Here is an 18,884-nt window from a genome sequence, read left to right as displayed (position 1 = left end):
CGTGTGTGTTGTTGTTACCATGTTTCCCATGTCAACTAATCATGATCAGCGTTTGGGAGTGTTGGAGTTTTTTCACACCAACAGCAGAAATGTCGATGCAGTGCATCTGTATTGTGGATAAACGGTATTTATTGCAAAATGCTTTTCATTTATATTTAGATATTTCAGGAGGGAGACAGAAACGTATTTATTATTTTACACTTGTGCCAAATGGAATTTCTAAAGTCGGCTGAATAAACATACCCAGCTTACAACAAAACATAAAAAGTTGCTTATTTGTCTTGAGTTTCTAAATTCACTTTCCTGTTTATGCTCCACTACAAAATGTGTAGACAGCAGATTTACAATGCCGCAACTTCAGGGCACAAACAGAAGAATTCAATTTTGGTGGGAGAGAGCTGTTTACAACTCTTTGATGTTTAAGCGATTGTTGCAAGGGGTGATGCAAGGATGATAAAAAAACTATAGAAATTAAAGCAATACCATAAATAAGTGGATGACTTGTTAACGTCAAAGTGAAAAAAAAATCCAAAATAAGTAATTTCGGTTCATACGCATTAACCCCATTTAATATAACACATTTATACCATCACTGCTGGGGCCAATTGGATTTAGAGATCACATAAATAGGTAAATTGAGATCACCTGTGTTGTCAAGGGGCTTGATTGTTGTATAAATACACCTCAATCTGGTAGGTCCAACTTTTTGGTGAGTCAGTACTATGGCAGAACCGCCATTAAGGAAAAAAAAGATAAATCTAAGCAGCTAATTAAAAAGCACAAGGAAGGAAATGGATACCAGAAGATTTCCAAGTCACAGAGTATCCCTTGGAGTACAGTTAAATCAATCATTAAGAAATGCAAGAAGCTGTAAATCTAAGGGAAGCCACCAAGAGACCATTGACAACTAGACCAGTGATGCCTAACCCTGTTCCTGGCGATCGACTGTCCTGCAAAGTTTAGCTCCAACGCTAATCAAACACACCTGCCTTTAATTTTCATGTGATCCTGAAGACCTTAATTAGTTGCTTCGGGTGTGTTTGATTGTGGCGGACGGTCGATCGCCAGGAACAGGGTTGGGCACCACTGATCTGGTTCTAACTAAACCAGGGGCCATACTACAGAAACCTACTGTCTTAAGTGAAGAGCTAAAAGTTATTCTAACAGATTGCCTTACTAAACACATTTTTTTTGCAATATGGCTGCAGATCCCAATCTGATTGATCATTTATGGGTGAACTTAAAAATAAAAATGAAATAAAAGCTGTTCACACAAGTTTTTAAACCGAACAATTGAGGGAAAACCCCTGTAGTGGCCAGATGTACAATGTGTTGACATGAAAGAATATTTTACTGTTTATCAGCGTCTCAAAAAATAAAAATAAAAGCCTAATTAATTCTTCAGAGGCTAAATGTTCCAAAGCGGGTGAATACTTCTTACTAGCACAGTACGTTTGTAAAATCATGCTAATTAACACATCATTTGGATTTTACCATCACATAATTAACTGAAATGTTCAAAAGCAGAACACATACAGAAATCAAACTGGTGGTATAAACTTGTGCAGAGAAAACATCAACAGAGCAGCTTGATAAGCACGAATACAACTGTTGCTATTGTCTGCAAACATTTAGCTCATTGTAGGACAACCATCAGATCAGGGTCACTTCATTCTGTGGGCGTCATTCTGACCGCAGCGTCACTGGTGCATATCACTGATTGTGCCCATGAAACCAATAACTCTATACAACCTCTAATGCTTTGTGAGAATCCGGTTTATGTTCAAAACCACTGAGACACAACAAGAAAGCATAAACTATTTCTCTGTTGGTCCAAGATTCTAATCTTCCTCTAAGTGGTACAAATGAACAAAACTGAGTTTGTCTGTTACTTTCCACGCCACACCAGACGAAAGCAATTAAAAGCATTTCAGCTGCTTCTCCTGTAAATGTGAGCATCTTAATAGAAAAACAATATCAACATTTTACAACATCACCCCAAATACAAGAGCGGAGAGTGGACAGAAGAACAAGTCTTCCGCTCTCTCCTGGAAAACTTTGACTCTCCGTATGACAAAGATGGAAAGGTACCTCTAATTTTTCAGATATGGGATGCATTTTCAGTCTGATAAGGGTAGGGTCTGCAGACTAGATAATATTGCCATCATCATCATATTTGCATTCACAGTTTATAGTTTATGGCCGGAACGCCACTGATAAAAAGTAACTATGTAACGTAATTAGTTACTTTTTTTAGGGAGTAATGCAATATTGCAATGCATTACTTTTAAAAGTAACTTTCCCCAACACTGAACATTAACGTGCATGTGTGTGGACCCTAAAGGCCCATTCACAGTAAAGACAATAACTACAATGAAAAAGATAACGTTTTAAAAGTCAACTAAACAGCACTCTCCTGTAATAAACAGAAGGTTAGGCTACATGTTAAGTGTGGATGTGAATAATATAACTATTCTATCGTTCTTGAAGTTTTCACACGCTGCTTGTTCCTAGAAGAAATTAAATAAACGCATGTGAATCTTGACCGGCGTGACAGCTGTCAAAACCAGGGCTTGTAAGACATCAGCTTCAAAAGAGCTTTGATTTCTCTGACAAACACTCCTCAATCACTTGATAAATCGCAGCAGCTGTTGAGGCTGTAAACTGGCGCTTTCTTCTATTAATTTGATGCTGTTTTTGTGCTGTAGAGTCAGATGATCACCGCTGTGTTTGCTGCGCCATCTGCTGAACATTCACATCACACATCGATCCAAATTTACAAAAATAACTAACAGTCTCAAGTTTGGGACAGTAAGATTTTTCTTAATACATTTATTCATTAAGGACGCAATAAGTTGATCAAAAGTGACAGTAAAGACGTTATGTTACAAAAGGTTTCTATTTCAAATAATTGCTGTTCTTTTGAACTTTCTATTCAAAGAATCCTGAAAAATAAAAAGTAGCAGTTTTCACAAAAATATGAAGCAGCACAACTATTTTCAACATTGATAATCAGAAATGTGTCTTGAGCAGCAAATCAGTATATTAGAGTGATTTCTGAAGATCATGTGACACTGAAGACTGGAGTTATGATGCTGGAAATTCAGCTTTTATCACTGAAATAAATTACATTGTAAAATATCCTTATAAATTCTAATTATGTTTCACTGTATTTTTGATCAAATAAATGCAGCATTGGTGAACACAAGAGACTAATTCCAAAAACATTCAGATTCATCCACAATTAACAAATTCAAGAAAATCAATGGATTATTCCTGGTGAGAAACTGAAGTAGAGGCCCACGTTTTGACAGAAGACAATTTTATTTCAAATGTTTCATCTTTTTTTTAACTTTGATATTACTATTTATTTTGTAAAGGAGTTCGGAGACATGGTGTGCTAGTAAGTGATAATATACGCATAGAAATGTACAGAACATTCAAGGGTACAAGTTTTTTTTGTCCTTTTTTTTCCTGTGTCTAAATGCACTCAAACTTCCAACACATGAAGAAAATCTTCATTTCTGACAAATCGTCTCCAAACGACATGAAAATGGATAAAAAGTTATAGTAAATCAATATTTAAAAAAAGGCCAACACAATACAAACCCTCAGAATATGGAAAATAAAAACAAATACTGAGATGCTGCTTTAAAATGTTAAATTCTCATCAGATCAACTAAAAAAAAAAGAAAAAAAATTAAACATTATCTGCCCCTAAACGAAGCTACACAACTCAGTTTGATGTTTCAAGAGACGTTGGGGTGAAGATATTTTTCTCTTTTACAGGGGGCGGATCTAGAAACAGATTCACTACAGCACGAATCCGTGTGCCCATTAAGTCCTTTATTCGTTAAAACCAATGAGAAATCTAACTATCATCTTAGCAGACTAGTAAGTGTCAGCTTGTCCTAGAAAGTGAGTATATCCAGGAGACGCTCTGTGAAGCTGGCAGAAATCGGCTGGGAAAAATGGTACAACTATACGGAACACAGCAGAGGTCAGGTGACCGTGGAGCTTCCGGCCAGCTGATTGGCCGATAGGCGCGATGATGCGGCGAGGTCACGGTGAAGCCGAGAGCCAATGAAAAGAGAAAGAGATGGAGAGACAGAGAGAGAAAATGAGTAAAAAACGGTCCCACGGTAGAAACTGCAGTCTTGATGAGCCACGTCTTAAACGGAGAGAGAAACACCCTCACGCTCATCAATATGATGAGCGACCAAGTCCGAAGCCATACATGGAAAAGTCTCTTTTTTTTTTTTTTTTTCTTGTCTTTTTAATTTGTGTGTTTATTTGCAGTCCAAGAGAAAAAAAAAAAAAAAAAAACTAAAAACAAAAAAAAAAAAAAAAAAAAAAAAATCCAGATTTACAATAAATGTTGGAGGGGAAAATGAACTTTAGAGGTTTGGGTGAGAGAGACTCCGCTCCAGGGGTCCACGGCTCTGGTCCAAGGGGGCCGTGCCGGTCTGGGCTGTCCGCAGAGATGCCTGCGCTAAAAACCCCGGTGGGAGGCTGTGGGTCGGGCAGAGGGTTGGGATGCTATGTGCTCTCAGCAGCTGGGGTCTCGCTGCTCTCACAGTTACCTGGAAGAAAACAAGTCGACGTTAACTCTGAAAATATACTAGAAAACAACAGGCTGAGCAATGCAATCATACCTTATCAGTTAGAGGTCAATATTAGGTATTTTTTAATTACTCAATATTTGAGATATTAATAATACTCGTTTATAAAATGACATTGAAAAAAATTGTAACATCTACATTAACTGCTTTTATTCAAGTCAAAATATTTTACGTCGGTGAATCTACCTAAATGCATTCATTTATACCAACAAAACAAGAACAGTTTCTTCCCCCAAGCAATCCACCTTATGAACAGTTAAATGCCATAACCTTATTTGCTACTACCTCCATCCTAGTACATCCCTGCATCTCCTCCTATTCTATTCCATTTGTTGATTTATATATTTATGTGTATTTTTTATTCTCATCTTTTTTTATTGTCTGTTGTTGTCTCTGTGAACTGGAAGCTTATGACACTAAAACAAATTCCTTGTATGTGCATGGTTCCCCGAGTAGGGAACGAGATGCTGCGATGACGTCATCGATTTGGGAACACCCTCGGTGTGACGAATGTCTGAAGCCCTTATACCACCAATTTATTGGCCAAATAGCGCTTAGCAACGCCCCCCACGCATACATATGCTATATCAGCGTGCCGCGCGCTATTTCATCAGATTTCCAAAATGACGAAGGAAGCGCTATCAAGGTATGGAACGGCCCTCATCGCAGCATCTCGTTCCCTACTCGGAGAACCATGGTTACATACGTAACCGAGATGTTCCCCTTCCTACGTTCACGTCAATGCTGCGATGACGTTACCATTATATACCATTAACGCCTGACGTACCTTATATTGCTGGAGACCAAGGAAAGCATCTGCTCAAGCAGATAAGACCCGGGAGCCAGGAGCCATCCTCACATCTAGACTGTAGAGCTTGATGAAAGTGCTAGGAGAGGACCATCCTGCCGCCGCACAAACATCTTCCATTAACGATCCTTTCAGAAAGGCCTGAGAAGAAGCCACTGCTCTCGTGGAGTGAGCAAGTAGTCCTAGAGGTAAGTCAAGCCACGCGCCTCATAGGTTAAAGAGATAGCCTCAACTATCCAATGCGACATTCGTTGTTTGATGACAGCGGAGCCTTTGCTCTTACCTCCAAAACACATGAACAGCTGGTCAGATCCACGCCACTGAGCTGTGTGGTCTACATAGATTCTTAATGCCCTCACCGGACAAAGATCCATGTTACCTGATCCTGTGTCAGCGTGGGAGAAAGCCTCTAAGACCACTTGCTGAAAACAAATTTTCTCCATTCCCCGTCCTTCAGCCTCTGCCTCGAGAGCAGGTCTGCTCCTGAGTTCAGGTGACCTGGGATATGGACCGCTCTGACTGACAGGAATTTGGTCTGAGCCCAAAGAAGAACACTCCTCGCCAGCCTGTACAGGGGGCGAGAATGTAATCCTCCTTGACGATTCAGGTATGAAACTACAGTCATGTTGTCCATCCTGACTAACACATGACAGCCCGTCAACTGCAGTAAGAACTGCCTGAGAGCCAGGAAGACTGCTAGTAGTTCCAAACTATTTATGTGCCTGCTCCTCTGACCAGATTCCCTAAACTGGACGTCCTTGATGGACCGCCCCCAGCCCGTCAGAGACGCGTCCGTCGTGATAGTTTTGTGACAAAAACACGCTCCCAGCTGGACTCCTTTCTGAAGGAACTGGGGTCTTTTCCACGGTTTTAGAGCACGAAAACCTCTGCATGTCACCGTAATTCTGCAAAACGGATGACAACGAGGTGAAACGTTCTGACTCTTGGTCCAGAGTCAGAACAGAGTGTTGACAATTGGATAGGCAGCTAAGCGCCGCTTGGGCGTGATTACGGTCCAAGCAAAGCACGCACCTGTCATGTGTGTCTCCTGCTGTGATGAACCTTTCACACAGCTCGATGCACTTCCTATGACTCATCGTGTCCGCTAAGAGGAGTAAACTGCTCTTCTTTTCAGAGGAAATAGCTGAGAACACGAAGAAATATGCTTTCCAACGGGCGACAGATAATTAGCTTCCTGAAGGAACTGAAATCTGATGAAATAGCGTGAGGCACGCTGATATAGCATATAGTATGTGTGGGGGGCGTTGCCAAGCGCTATTTGGTCAATAAATCGGCGTGATGGTATAAGGGCTTCAGACATTCGTCACACCGAGGATGTTCCCAAAGCGATGACGTCATCGCAGCATTGAAGTGAACCTAGGAAGGGGAACTGCTGGTTACCAGCAATTTTGCATTAACTAAATTGAACCACTGAGTGATACATTTTTTACAGCATTCATTAATCTTTAAATTAAAAGTCTAATCACAGTGCATGTTACAACTTTTGATTTTAAAAAATGTATTAGCAAATGTTGAAATGAACATTGAAAATAATAAATGGTGCATATTTATTGTTAGTTCAAGTTAACTAATGTATTTAACTAAAGTTATCAAATAAAACCATATTGTAATGTGAAAACAGAATTCAGATTTTAAAATGAATAGTATAGCATTTCATAATGCATTACTGTAATCTGGGCTGGATTTACCTCTTATCGTGACATAAGCAAAACAACTTTTTGGGCCCGCCTTCCTTATTAATAGGCCTATATAATATTACCACCCCAGCAAACAAAAATATTTTGTAATCAGTGGAAAGCATTAGTGTTTTCTATCGCAATAAGCGCTTGCATGTAGTCAATAAAAATTAATGACCGTTCCATTAAAAGGCAGCATCATGGCCACATTACCACTTTGGGAGTGCATTATTTCTCTAATAATTTTAACGGCCGGGAGTCACATCCACACCTCAAGACATTGTTCAGATGAATTATTATTGTAAGATATTTGCCATGATTCTGTCCTGAAATCTCTTGTGTGCTGAATTCATTTCTTGGGCACCTCATAAACCTTACATTGCAAATTTCAAAACGTCATTTTAGAGGTAATAACAGAGGCTTGGGCCATTGAAATGCAGACTAATGCAGTTTAACGTAGTTATTAGAGAGAGAGAGAAACGCATGTGAATACCTGCGTCTGTGCTTTTCTCAGCAGTGTTCAGCAGCGTCTACTAATAGCGAATCTTTAAATTGAACTGCTTCAAGAACCTCGCTACTGAGAAATGTCATGTAGCTTTTCAGATGCAAAACTACTTTCCTGATAAATCGCGGGGCAGCACTGACAAGTTTCTACTATACAAGTCTGTACTATGTGTGCGTCTGTGAGAGAGAACAGAAGAAATCGAGATTTCCGTACATAAAAAAAAAGGTGGAAAACATTGAAACAGTGTAATTTTTTACCCTATTGCTTGTTATATTTATTTGCTCAATGTCTTCTGTTGTTTTGGTTCTTTTACTCTTGTAGATAGCCCATAGTATAACAAAAAATATCATCTCTTCATTGTGTTTGGGCCCCCCTGGATGAGCGAGCATAGGCACGTGTCTAGAATGCCTATGCGTAAATCAGGCCCTGATTGTAATACTGAATGACTAAATTTATGTATAAAACAGCATAAAATATGGATTTTAGTTTTTAATCAGCTATTCTATTAACATTGGGATACAATTATGCTAAGTATTTTGAATTTTTGTTTTTATATTTTCAGTTTTCATTTTAGTTTTTGTTGCCGTTTTAGTACATTTTTGTGTTAGTGGGGTATTTATATATATATTTTTTTTTCAATTTAACAATATAAACAATCATGCAGCCGAGTTTTGCAATATAGTGAATTTATATAAAACTCTACAGAAAATTATTTATATATATACTTGCAGCAATTTATTGGATACTGTCCCTGACAGAAATATTTCTGGCTTATCAATAACCATCAGAAGTTCACTTCTGGTTCACCCATGTAAAATACCGTACCGCTGGCGGTGGAGTTCCCCGTGCCGCTGCTGTTGTTAGCAGGTTGGTCATCGTCGCTGTCGTCCTCGTTTGACTGTGGGATCTCTGGTTCGGCCGGGATGGGTGTGCTCTCACCCTCCTGTTCCACGCGACTCCGCAGGGCCATCATCCGGTGATGCAGCGCTGCGGCCAGCTGACCCGCATCTTTAGAGCTCGCCTGAGGACACAGCAGAAGAGAAGCAGTGCTTTTATCTTACACCATGATACAGTGCTCCCAAAACTAACCTACAATTCCAATCACTGATGAATGGGTAATGACTGAGTGAGTGATAGAAAAACAACTTTATAGAGACTGTACATACAGAACTTCTAGTAGATTCAATATTTTAAAATGGATAACTAGACCATTTCTATTCCCTTATATATTCTTCTACAAACGTCTGAGATTCCGCAGCTTTTTTTTCCCCTTTTTAAAACCTATAATTAATATATATTATATATTAAAATAAACTAATTTACTTAAAATAAATGTTTTTAATGTATTTATTTTAAGTATATAAATGTATAAATATTCAATTTAATTTAAAATAAATTTATTATAAAATTAAAAATGTATAATAAAACAAATACTATTTAAAACTATTTACTTTAATTGAAAATATACATCAAATTAAAAAATGCATTTTATATATAATTTAATTTAAAAATGTGTAATTATATTTATAATTAAATATAAAATTTTATAATAAAAACTAAATATAATTAATTAAAAACAAAATGATAAAACTAAAATACTTTCAATTTGATTAATTTTATAATACATACATTTAAACCATTAAAAAAAAAAAAACAAATTATATATATATATATATATATATATATATATATATATATATATATATATATATATATATATATATATATATATATATATATATATATACTTGTTATTTGTGAAAAAGTTCATTTTTTCTTGTAAGTTATTTCCAAAAGTGAAACTTTCATATATTTTAGATTCATTGCATGTAAAGTAAAACATTTCAAAAGTTTTTTTGTTTTAATTTGGATTATAAGAGCTTACAGCTCATGAAAGTCAAAAATCAGTATCTCAAAATATTAGAATATTTACATTTGAGTTTCAATTAATGACCATCTCTACAGTATAAATTCTGAGTATCTCTTGTTCTTTAAAACCACAATAATAGAGAAGACTGCTGACTACCAAGTATTGAGTACATATACAGTAAATGATCATACTTTCCAGAAGGCCAACAATTCACTAAAATGTTTTTTTTATTGGTCTTATGAAGTACTCTAATTTGTTGAGAGAGTGAATTGGTGGGTTTGTGTTAAATGTGAGCCTAAATCATCACAATTAAATGAACCAAAGACTTAAACTCCTTCAGTCTGTGTGCATTGAATTTATTTAATACACGAGTTTCACAATTTGAGTTGAATCACTGAAATAAATGAACTTTTCCACGACATTCTAATTAATTGAGATGCGCATGCATGTATGTGTGTGTGTGTGTGTGTGTGTATATATATATATATATATATATATATATATATACACACACACACACACACACACACACACACACACACACATACATATACATATAACTTTCTATATAATATAACTTTCTATCTATATAACTTTTGCATTATTGAACAGATAAACAACTAAAAGCGATGCACTTCCTGTGTAAAGTGTTATAGAGGTGTCCATCATACCGATATTAGGAAGACCTTGACGCCCTGGTCCTCAGTGTCCATGGCTGTGATACGAACGCTCTTCTCACTGGCTTTATCCACCTGCATCTGAGGCCAGAGCTTCGTGTTGAGGATCAACCGCAGACTGCCCTGTGTGCGCATCACTAACACACAGACGGAGACACATGAGGAACAGAGACATTTCAGCTGCTCTAAAGAAGCCTGACACTCGGTGCTGCTCTTACCTAATCTCGACTGTAACGTGCCGTCATCGGTGGACGCCATGTCGTTAAGTCTGAGCAGACCGCGGCCTCGTTCCACCCACGACTGAGCTGGCTTATCGAACACAAACAACTTGCACTGCATCTGTGGAGAGACCGACACAAATCAGCTCATTATCAGAACATCAAAGTTTTACTGAGAGGAAAAAGCAGGCCTGACAAGATTAAAGGAATGTTTCAGGTCAGTGCAACTCAATCTCTATAAAACGCATCTGTAGCCTGCTGCTTATTACCAAAGAAAATAATTCAGACTGCTCTCCGTTTACACTGATGCACTTACAATAGACGTCTATAAGGCAAGACACTGGAACACAATTTAAATATACACAGTTTTGAAAGCATAACCTGAAGTAATAAAAGAATATTAAGTACAAATAAACTAACTACTGATAAGCATGAAAATTAAATCTCCTAAATCACTCCCATGCTTTACATATAAAAAAGGAAGTTTATGGCAAGAGAAAAAATTATAATAATTGCACCAAGAATAATTTGACAAAAAAAAAGAAAGTGGTTTTGTTGAAAAACTAATAAAATTAACAAACAGCACCAAAAATAAATAAATAAAAAAAAGTTTACAGTGAGAAAAAGGGAAGTATTTAAAAACAGAAATGTTAAGATTACAATTGTATATATGCACTTTATAATACATATTTTGTTCAAACTTGTGCATTATTTATGGTGTATGGCAAAAACAGTAAAATTGTAAGAAGTTTACATAAGCGATTAGGCTATTTTTCACACTAAAATGATAATTGCATTTACATTTATACACTATTGAACAGCATTTTAATGTTTCAAAATTGACCCCATTCACTTCCATTGAGTCTCACCGTAATTCAGATTTTTCCTTTCGTTGGGGAAAATGAGGAACAAGTAGGGTTCATTTTATATTTTTGCAATAATCAAAATTAGGCCACAAAAGCTGTTGATTGAGCCTGATTTGCACTGAGCCGAAAACATTACAGGTTAACATTAGGGGTGCGCCGATCCGATATTCAGTATCAGTTTCGCGCCGATACTGGCATTTTCTGCCGAATCAGACGAGACCAATCCAAATCTGATAATCTGCGTATACTATTGTGTTATTGTTAAGCCTCAAACACATCATGAAGCACCATAAATGTTTCATGCACTATATTTCAAGTGTTCTGAAGCCGTTCCACAGTTTAATGTAAGATACAGATTAATATTTAAGTCAAATTCACGTAAACTTTCGTCTCCGCTGCGGCTGTCAGTCATCCTCCATTCAGTGTTCAAACTGCGTTCAGTTATGACAGTCAAGATAATAAAACTCTTTACAAGATTATTAAATGTTCCTAATATTATACTTGATTAGTAAATAAAGATCAATGGTTTTGCATAAAAGGACTTCATCTTGCTGGAGTTTCGTGCTGTTTCTAAATAGGGCTGTCGCGATAACCGCAATATCGCAATACCGCGCTACCGCAGAGGAACGCATAACCGCAGGAACAGCAATATTTGCATATTTTCTTATTTCGTATAAGGTTATGCCCTTCTCGTTTCACACTTCGTGCATGAGTACTGAATATTAAATAAGTTAGTAATGATGATAATGTGTGCCATGCAGATTTGTACAGAGGCTCAGTAGAAACAGACAGCGAATGAGAGAGATCGACTGAGCACATGAGATTACCTGCATCTGTCTTTCAGGCTAAGTCATATATATTTGTGAAAATAGGTTGTCATGTCCAAGTAAAGCAAAGTCTCTGTCTTAGCATCGACACTCTGCTGGTCAGCTGAGGCTTTAAAAGTGGAGCTCAAAGTTAAAATGATTTCAACTGCATGCTTCATTACATCTCTCTTTGAATGAATCAGCGCTTTTGAACGTGTAGTTGAATGAACAGTTTAAAGACTCACTCAAAGACAGGCCCTTGACGCCACCTTGTGGCGCAACAATGAAACTGCACTGACTGACAGCCAGTCTAGAACTCGCAGGTGAAATAAACAGAAAAAGTCTTCTCCATTCAGATTCATTCATATATATATATATATATATATATGGTGTGGTGTAATGATGTGGGGGATATTTTCTTGGCACACTTTGGGCCCCTTAGTACCAATTGAACATCGTTTAAACACCACAGCCTACCAGAGTATTGTTGCTGACCATGTCCATCCCTTTATGACTACAGTGCACCCATCTTCTCATGGCTACTTCCAGCAGGATAATGCATCATGTCACAAAGCTCAAATCATCTCAGACTGGTTTCTTGAACATGACAATGAGTTGACTTTACTCAAATGGCCTCCACAGTCACCAGATCTCAATCCAATAGAGCACCTTTGGGATGTGGTGGAACGGGAGATTCGCATCATGGATGTGCAGCCGACAAATCTGCAGCAACTGCGTGATGCTATCATGTCAATATGGACCAGTTTCCATCAACTTGTTGAATCTATGCCATGAAGGCAGTTCTGAAGGCAAAAGGGGGTCCAACTAGCAAGGTGTATATAGATATATAGACAGATTATTTAGTTAAATTGTGGACTATAAGCCAATCCATTTTCTGTGGCGCAACTGACTGCTATGCTGAACGTCGTCTCACCTGTAAAACGTTGCTCTCCGCCTCCTCTCCTGTACGGACCTCTACTTTCTCCAGAATGCACTTCTTGGCAGTGGCTTTGGTGTATGCAGCTGCCGACTCTTCCAGAGACTCCGTTACACTGTGATCTGACATACACAGAGTTTGGTTCACTGTATTTTATTTTGATAAAGTATCAACTGCGCTGTCAAGTTTGCAATGCTGGAACTGATGTGTTTTGTGTGTGTGTATATATGTGTGTTTTTGTTTTTACATACCAGTGGGGACTTAAACCTGAATACGCACAGACTCATGGGGACTTGTCACGGTGGGGACCTAAATTGAGGTCCCCACAGGTAAACAAGCTTATAAATCACACAGAATGAAGCTTTTTGGAAATCTAAAAATGCAAACAGTCTCCTGTGAGGGCTAAGTTTAGGTGTAGGGTTGGTGTAGGGCAATAGAATATACGGTCTGTACAGTAGAAAAACCATTACGCCTATGAGAGTCCCCACAAGGATAGTGAAACGTGTGTGTGTGTGTGTGTGTGTGTGTGCGTGCGCGATCACTTCAACTGTTTCCTTATACCAGCAGAATCAACTTTAAACACTTATCGTCTTAATAATGCATATGCATAATACTGTATAAAGGTCTGCTTTTGTTTGTGTACGCTTACAATGAAAACAAAACCATTTGAGTTTCCTTTCTGTGAAAAAATTAAGCCTGTCACAAAAATGAACTGAAACTCAGCATATATAGGCTGTTACATGTTGCACTGTTTTTTCCCGTGTTTATCTGTTAACTAAATCAAATATATTTCTAGAATTTATTCCTTGTTTGTATATGTACTGCAGATTATATATATAAAATGTAATATATGTAATATAAATATATATAAATGTAAATATAAATATATGTAAATGTAATAAATGTAATATATACATACACATATATATGTAAAATATAATATAATATTTAGTATTACTACTGTACTACTGTTCAAAATAAATGAAAAGAAACCGAGCATAGTAGATTTGTTGTTTTCCTGTTGTACCGAAATCGCATCGAACCGTGACCCCCGAACCGAGGTACGTACCGAACCGTGACATCTATCTATATATATACACACACACACACACACACATACACACACACACACACACAGTATGAAAAGTTGTGCACCTACTTTTCTCAGGTGTGGCCTCTTGTGATGATGGCTCAGATACTGGAGCTGAACTGTCTTTACTGGGCTCGACTGATGCCTCGCCTCCTTTTGGGGGGCTCTGTAAGAGTTTGCACACAAAACTCTTCTGAAAATCCATTTACTGTCTTTATACTGTTGTCTGCGGAAATATTTTAAGAAAGAGTACACCCAAAATAATAAAAAAACCTAATAGGTTATTGTTTGTTCTTTTCCATCAATGAATTCCATCTTTTCCATCATACTTTACTGTATGGAAAAGAGCAGCTTGGATTTTCTACTAAACTTCTTTTTGAGGCAAAACAAGAGCAGGAGTAAATTATTATTTTTTTAATTTTGGGTAAATTATTCCTTCCTATGCAACATTTAAAAGCTGAACAGTCTGTGCAAAAAAAATAAATGGGACAAAAAAAAAATGCACCGGTTGTCCGAAACAAGTCATACACTCACCAGAACTCTCTCAGACATGTTCTGGCCAAAAACAAACTTGGAGCCTTTATCTGAGCTGTTGGTGGCATTGTTGGAGCTGCAAAAGCAAACAGAAGCAGATTTACAGGATGTAGAACCCGGGCCAGAGAGAGCGAACAGATTCGCATGGCTCTATTGAAACGTTACCTAGCGCTGCCCATGTACTGTAAGAAATAATTGGTGCTGCCAGACTGAGAATCTTGTGTGGAGTCTTTTGAGTCACTGGATGTGCTGTTTTCATCCAACTGCTCAAGAAAAACACAGTAACAGAATCTGAGAATAAACACAAACACTCCTTGGGAACTTCCATCTTGCCAATTTGCTGCTTCGAAAAAAGAATGAGACAAATGCAGCAGTGAGTCGGCGCTGACCTTCGCTCGCTCTTTGATATTCTGCCCGAACACAAACGATGAGTCCACCACATTATCCTTCTTCTGACTGTTGTCGTCTTTCTGTCCACTGCCATTTTCTTCTCCTTCCTTCTCCCGCTTCTGCAAAGGAACTCAAATGAAAGCAGATCCGACGACAAGTCTATGGGCTTTTAGTAACAAGTATTTTTTGAGTATTATGTCGGATACATCAGGCTTTTGTGGCTCATAGTATGAGAGTTTATGCCAGTTTTATGAAGGTTCATTTAAGACATTTTTAAGAACAATAAAAGAAAATTTAAGGAAAAATCTGAATTACTTTTGAATATGGTCTTTAAATGTAAATGTCTTGAATTAGCAACTCTTCAAAATAAAATAAATAAATAAAAATCCTACAGATTTCCATAATTTTTTATTTTTACAAAAAAACTTAATGAATAATAAAATAAATAAATGGCCTGAATAGGTCTCAATTTGATTCAAAGGTCCAAACTAAGCAAAAATATTACATTTGGTGCAGATGTTGAGATTTATATGGCAAAAAAAGTGATGAAATTTCAATGCTTGTAATGTAAATCCATGAGACAGTATAGGAGACTATTTAATAAAATGATATAAATATCAGTTGTCACTCTATATTTCCCAATAATGATATTTCCTAAGATTTGAGATTACAAATTGATTTATAGCTTTACAAATATACAAGTCACATTCAGTAAAATCGCATGGTTAACAATTCATAAATTAATTAAAATGTCACTGTTCAGCACAATTACGCCACATTACTGCTGCTTAAAACTAAAATGATTAACTCCCGAATGAACCTGCATTAATGTTGGAACTAGATCAGATTCTGTAATTTCCTACAGTCATATGTATTAGTCATCAGTTATGAATTACTAAGCTCCCAGGTCATCTCATACGTGAGCACTGATTACAAGTGATGCTGATATTTACGAGATGCTCTAAACAGGATATAATTAGTTGTGATTTATTTTAGGGGTCGATCAATGTGTTTTTCAGGGCCGATGCCGATTATCACAGATCAAGTAGACCGATAACCGATATTTTGAACCGATATATATGTCTGGTGTAAAAATTAAAATTCATGTCAAAATTAAGAATAACAAGGGCTCTGACAAAAACTGCCTTCCTTAGTGTTGGTTGCACTTCTTACTCTTGTCTTCCTCCATGCATCCATCTACAATAAGGGTAATATATAAAGAAAGAGTTAAAAGTGGGGCCACTGTATGCTTCATGATTAACCCTATGAATACTGTACTACAGCTAAACAGCTTGGGGAAAAGTATTTGGTTTCAATAATTTGCATGTTAGAAATATATGTGTAATAGCTCTCATAATTCTTCATTAATTATTTTCTGATGACTAAATCATAACCTACAAGAGGTGACTATTCAATTCATCATCTAATGCACATCAATTGATTAACTTAAAAAGCACAATGTATATAATCAGTGTAAATAATTTAATTGTCTTCATAGCTCCATTGTAGAAGTTTTTAATAAAACCATAACACTAATAGCCTATTGAAATGTCACAATTTCTGTCATCCTAATCTTGGCCTATGTGACAGTAATTTCCATTAGTTTTAATATACGGTGCAGTGCAAATGAAGGCATAAAACATTTTCATTTATCTTTTAATTAAATGAGAGTTAAACTATTTTTTGGCAAACAAATGGGTTTACCATTAAAATTAAAACAAGGAAGAAATAGTGTATTGTGTGATTAGTCTTTTAAACAAAAGTTGTAATTGTTGTAGTAGTATTAGTAGATAAACCAAACTTTTATTTTGATGGGTTGCCATGAGGACCTCTTAAGTTTCTGTAGCTAATGTATGATGACGATCATTTTACTCAAATAAATGGTCAAATGCTCATGAAGTAACTCTTAGAGCAGTTCTGGGGATGTTGTTCATGTATTTATGTCCTCATTTAGTGAGACGGCAGATGCTGAAAACACCGTGAGCGTCGCGCACTTCAGTGTGTGTGTGTGTGTGTGTGTGTGTGTGTGTGTGTGTCAAAACCGCGCGTCTGTGCCATTCACATATAGAGACACGCAGAACATGTCTCAGATGTTTGTGCCGTATGTCCTCACCGGTGATTTGTCCGAGCTCTCGGTGTTGTTCAGGAAAACGGATCGGCTCTCTGATGATGAATCTCCAAACTTCCCCACTCCATTTGTTCCACAGCAGGAGTCTGCGAGCAAAAACATTGGCATAAACGTTCAGCATTACACTATCAACACACGTTTCCAGCTCGGGATAATACAGCTCTGAGTCATGAATACTAGTGGTCACCCCAAACCTCATCTAGTCCACACTAATATATCTAAAGAGCAATGTGACTGATGACCGATATAATGCTGATACACAGGAATAGTAATGACAAATGAGAAAAACTGCTGAAATAAACATTCACTCAAAATGCTATTACAACAATGAAAACTAACAATATTTTCTGTTGACAAGAGCATCTATAGATTAAGAAAACCTTTTGTCCAATTCAATATTTGAAAAAAAGTAGTATACTAGGGATGCGCGGTATACCGGTACTGGAAAAATACGGTATATATTATATTTAAAACGGTACGATATCATAATTTTGCTCAATTCGGTATTTCATATGCTGCTGTTGCGAAGTGCACCTGTAGGTGGCAGTGCTTCTCAAATTGCTGCGCAACTGGTAAGTGTGACAACAGCACAATGAGATGGATCAAACAGATGAAACCATCAACGCACCCGAAATTAATAAATAAAGAGAACAGTAGAAGTGAAATATGGCATTACTTTGCATACAAAACAGATGACAAAGGTGAACGAACTGACCTTACTGCACCTGTATGCAAGCGTTGCTATAAACCATGTGTTGCCACATAAGACAACACAAACCTTTTTAAGCATTTGTCGCTTACTCATCCTGATCTTTTCAGAGAATTGAAAATGGTTTTCAATGCACTTATCTTTTGAGGCTGGTTATTTGTCACCTATGGTATCGATACCAAGGTATTACATTCTGGTATCGTACCAAAGCCAAAATTATGGTATCGAGCCATCCCTATAGTATACAAAGAGTAGCTTTTATACAAAAAAAAAAAACTATTACAGTAATAATAATATTATTATTAATAATAAATGTCTATACAAGAATAAGTAGGTCTCAGAAATTACACACACACACACACACACATATATACACACACATATATATCCTATAAATAACCTAATTTAAGGTTAAAACTATAAATAAATGAGATAAAATATGAGATTACACTTTGAAAGATTGATGAAACCGTTTAATAAATTCAGTTGGATTAAACAGGCTTTTTGGTGTTTTTTGCTTGAACTTGGTTTTGACTTTGATTTACATATCTGTTCTCAACACAAATGAGCCTGAAATGTGGTTCTCCACAGAACAGTCTGAGACCTCCATGGCAGTAGCAGCTTCTGATCGTAAATTTAGGTGGGGCAGATTTTGTAAACTTTATATTCTAATCTCTGAACACAATTTTGGCAGAGATGTCCTTGCGTTATCCTGTGGGTGGCGCACTAATGTTGATTGACAGGCTCGAGGTAATGTTACACGCATACGCTGTATAATAATTGCCTTAATATAGTATTTATCACCTCCAAATGTTGATTTAGAATGTTACAAGTTGTGGAGCAATTCAGGTGAGGAAAAAAAAAAAATCTAATGTCTATTCTCAGAATAAACAAAAACACAACAGAACCATATAAAGGCTATTTATGTGAGCACATTTAAACTAAAGGATTTAACGTTTAGCCTACTTTGTTAATTTGATCCACTACTCTACACTACACTAAAAAAAACAGAAATGCTAACTAGCTA

At 36.9% G+C, this 18,884-nt stretch overlaps 1 protein-coding gene across 6 annotated transcripts in view; it reads right to left on the bottom strand.

The window, feature by feature from the left end:
- Positions 1–3,305: 3,305 nt before the first annotated feature.
- Positions 3,306–18,884, bottom strand: part of LOC306881488 (ran-binding protein 3-like) — a 31,013-nt gene continuing 15,434 nt past the window's right edge. For 3 of the 6 annotated variants that reach the window (XM_079435622.1, XM_079435623.1, XM_079435626.1), the window contains 11 exons: positions 17,134–17,234; positions 16,194–16,217; positions 15,020–15,139; positions 14,796–14,893; positions 14,631–14,706; positions 14,166–14,262; positions 13,004–13,128; positions 10,398–10,518; positions 10,174–10,316; positions 8,458–8,653; positions 3,306–4,583 (listed from right to left, as the gene is read on the bottom strand). In XM_079435622.1, the coding sequence (XP_079291748.1) occupies positions 4,540–4,583; positions 8,458–8,653; positions 10,174–10,316; positions 10,398–10,518; positions 13,004–13,128; positions 14,166–14,262; positions 14,631–14,706; positions 14,796–14,893; positions 15,020–15,139; positions 16,194–16,217; positions 17,134–17,234 (1,145 nt within the window). In that variant the 3' untranslated portion in view covers positions 3,306–4,539. The remainder of the gene's footprint in view (positions 4,584–8,457; positions 8,654–10,173; positions 10,317–10,397; positions 10,519–13,003; positions 13,129–14,165; positions 14,263–14,630; positions 14,707–14,795; positions 14,894–15,019; positions 15,140–16,193; positions 16,218–17,133; positions 17,235–18,884) is intronic. The other 3 variants (XM_079435627.1, XM_079435624.1, XM_079435625.1) reach the window with 1 other exon arrangement.

The sequence above is a fragment of the Barbus barbus genome (assembly GCF_936440315.1).
Source record: "Barbus barbus genome assembly, chromosome: 15".
In the NCBI taxonomy this organism is placed as follows: domain Eukaryota; kingdom Metazoa; phylum Chordata; class Actinopteri; order Cypriniformes; family Cyprinidae; genus Barbus; species Barbus barbus.
The sequence above is the reverse complement of the archived record's forward strand: the minus strand, read 5'-3'. Positions and strand labels throughout refer to the sequence as shown.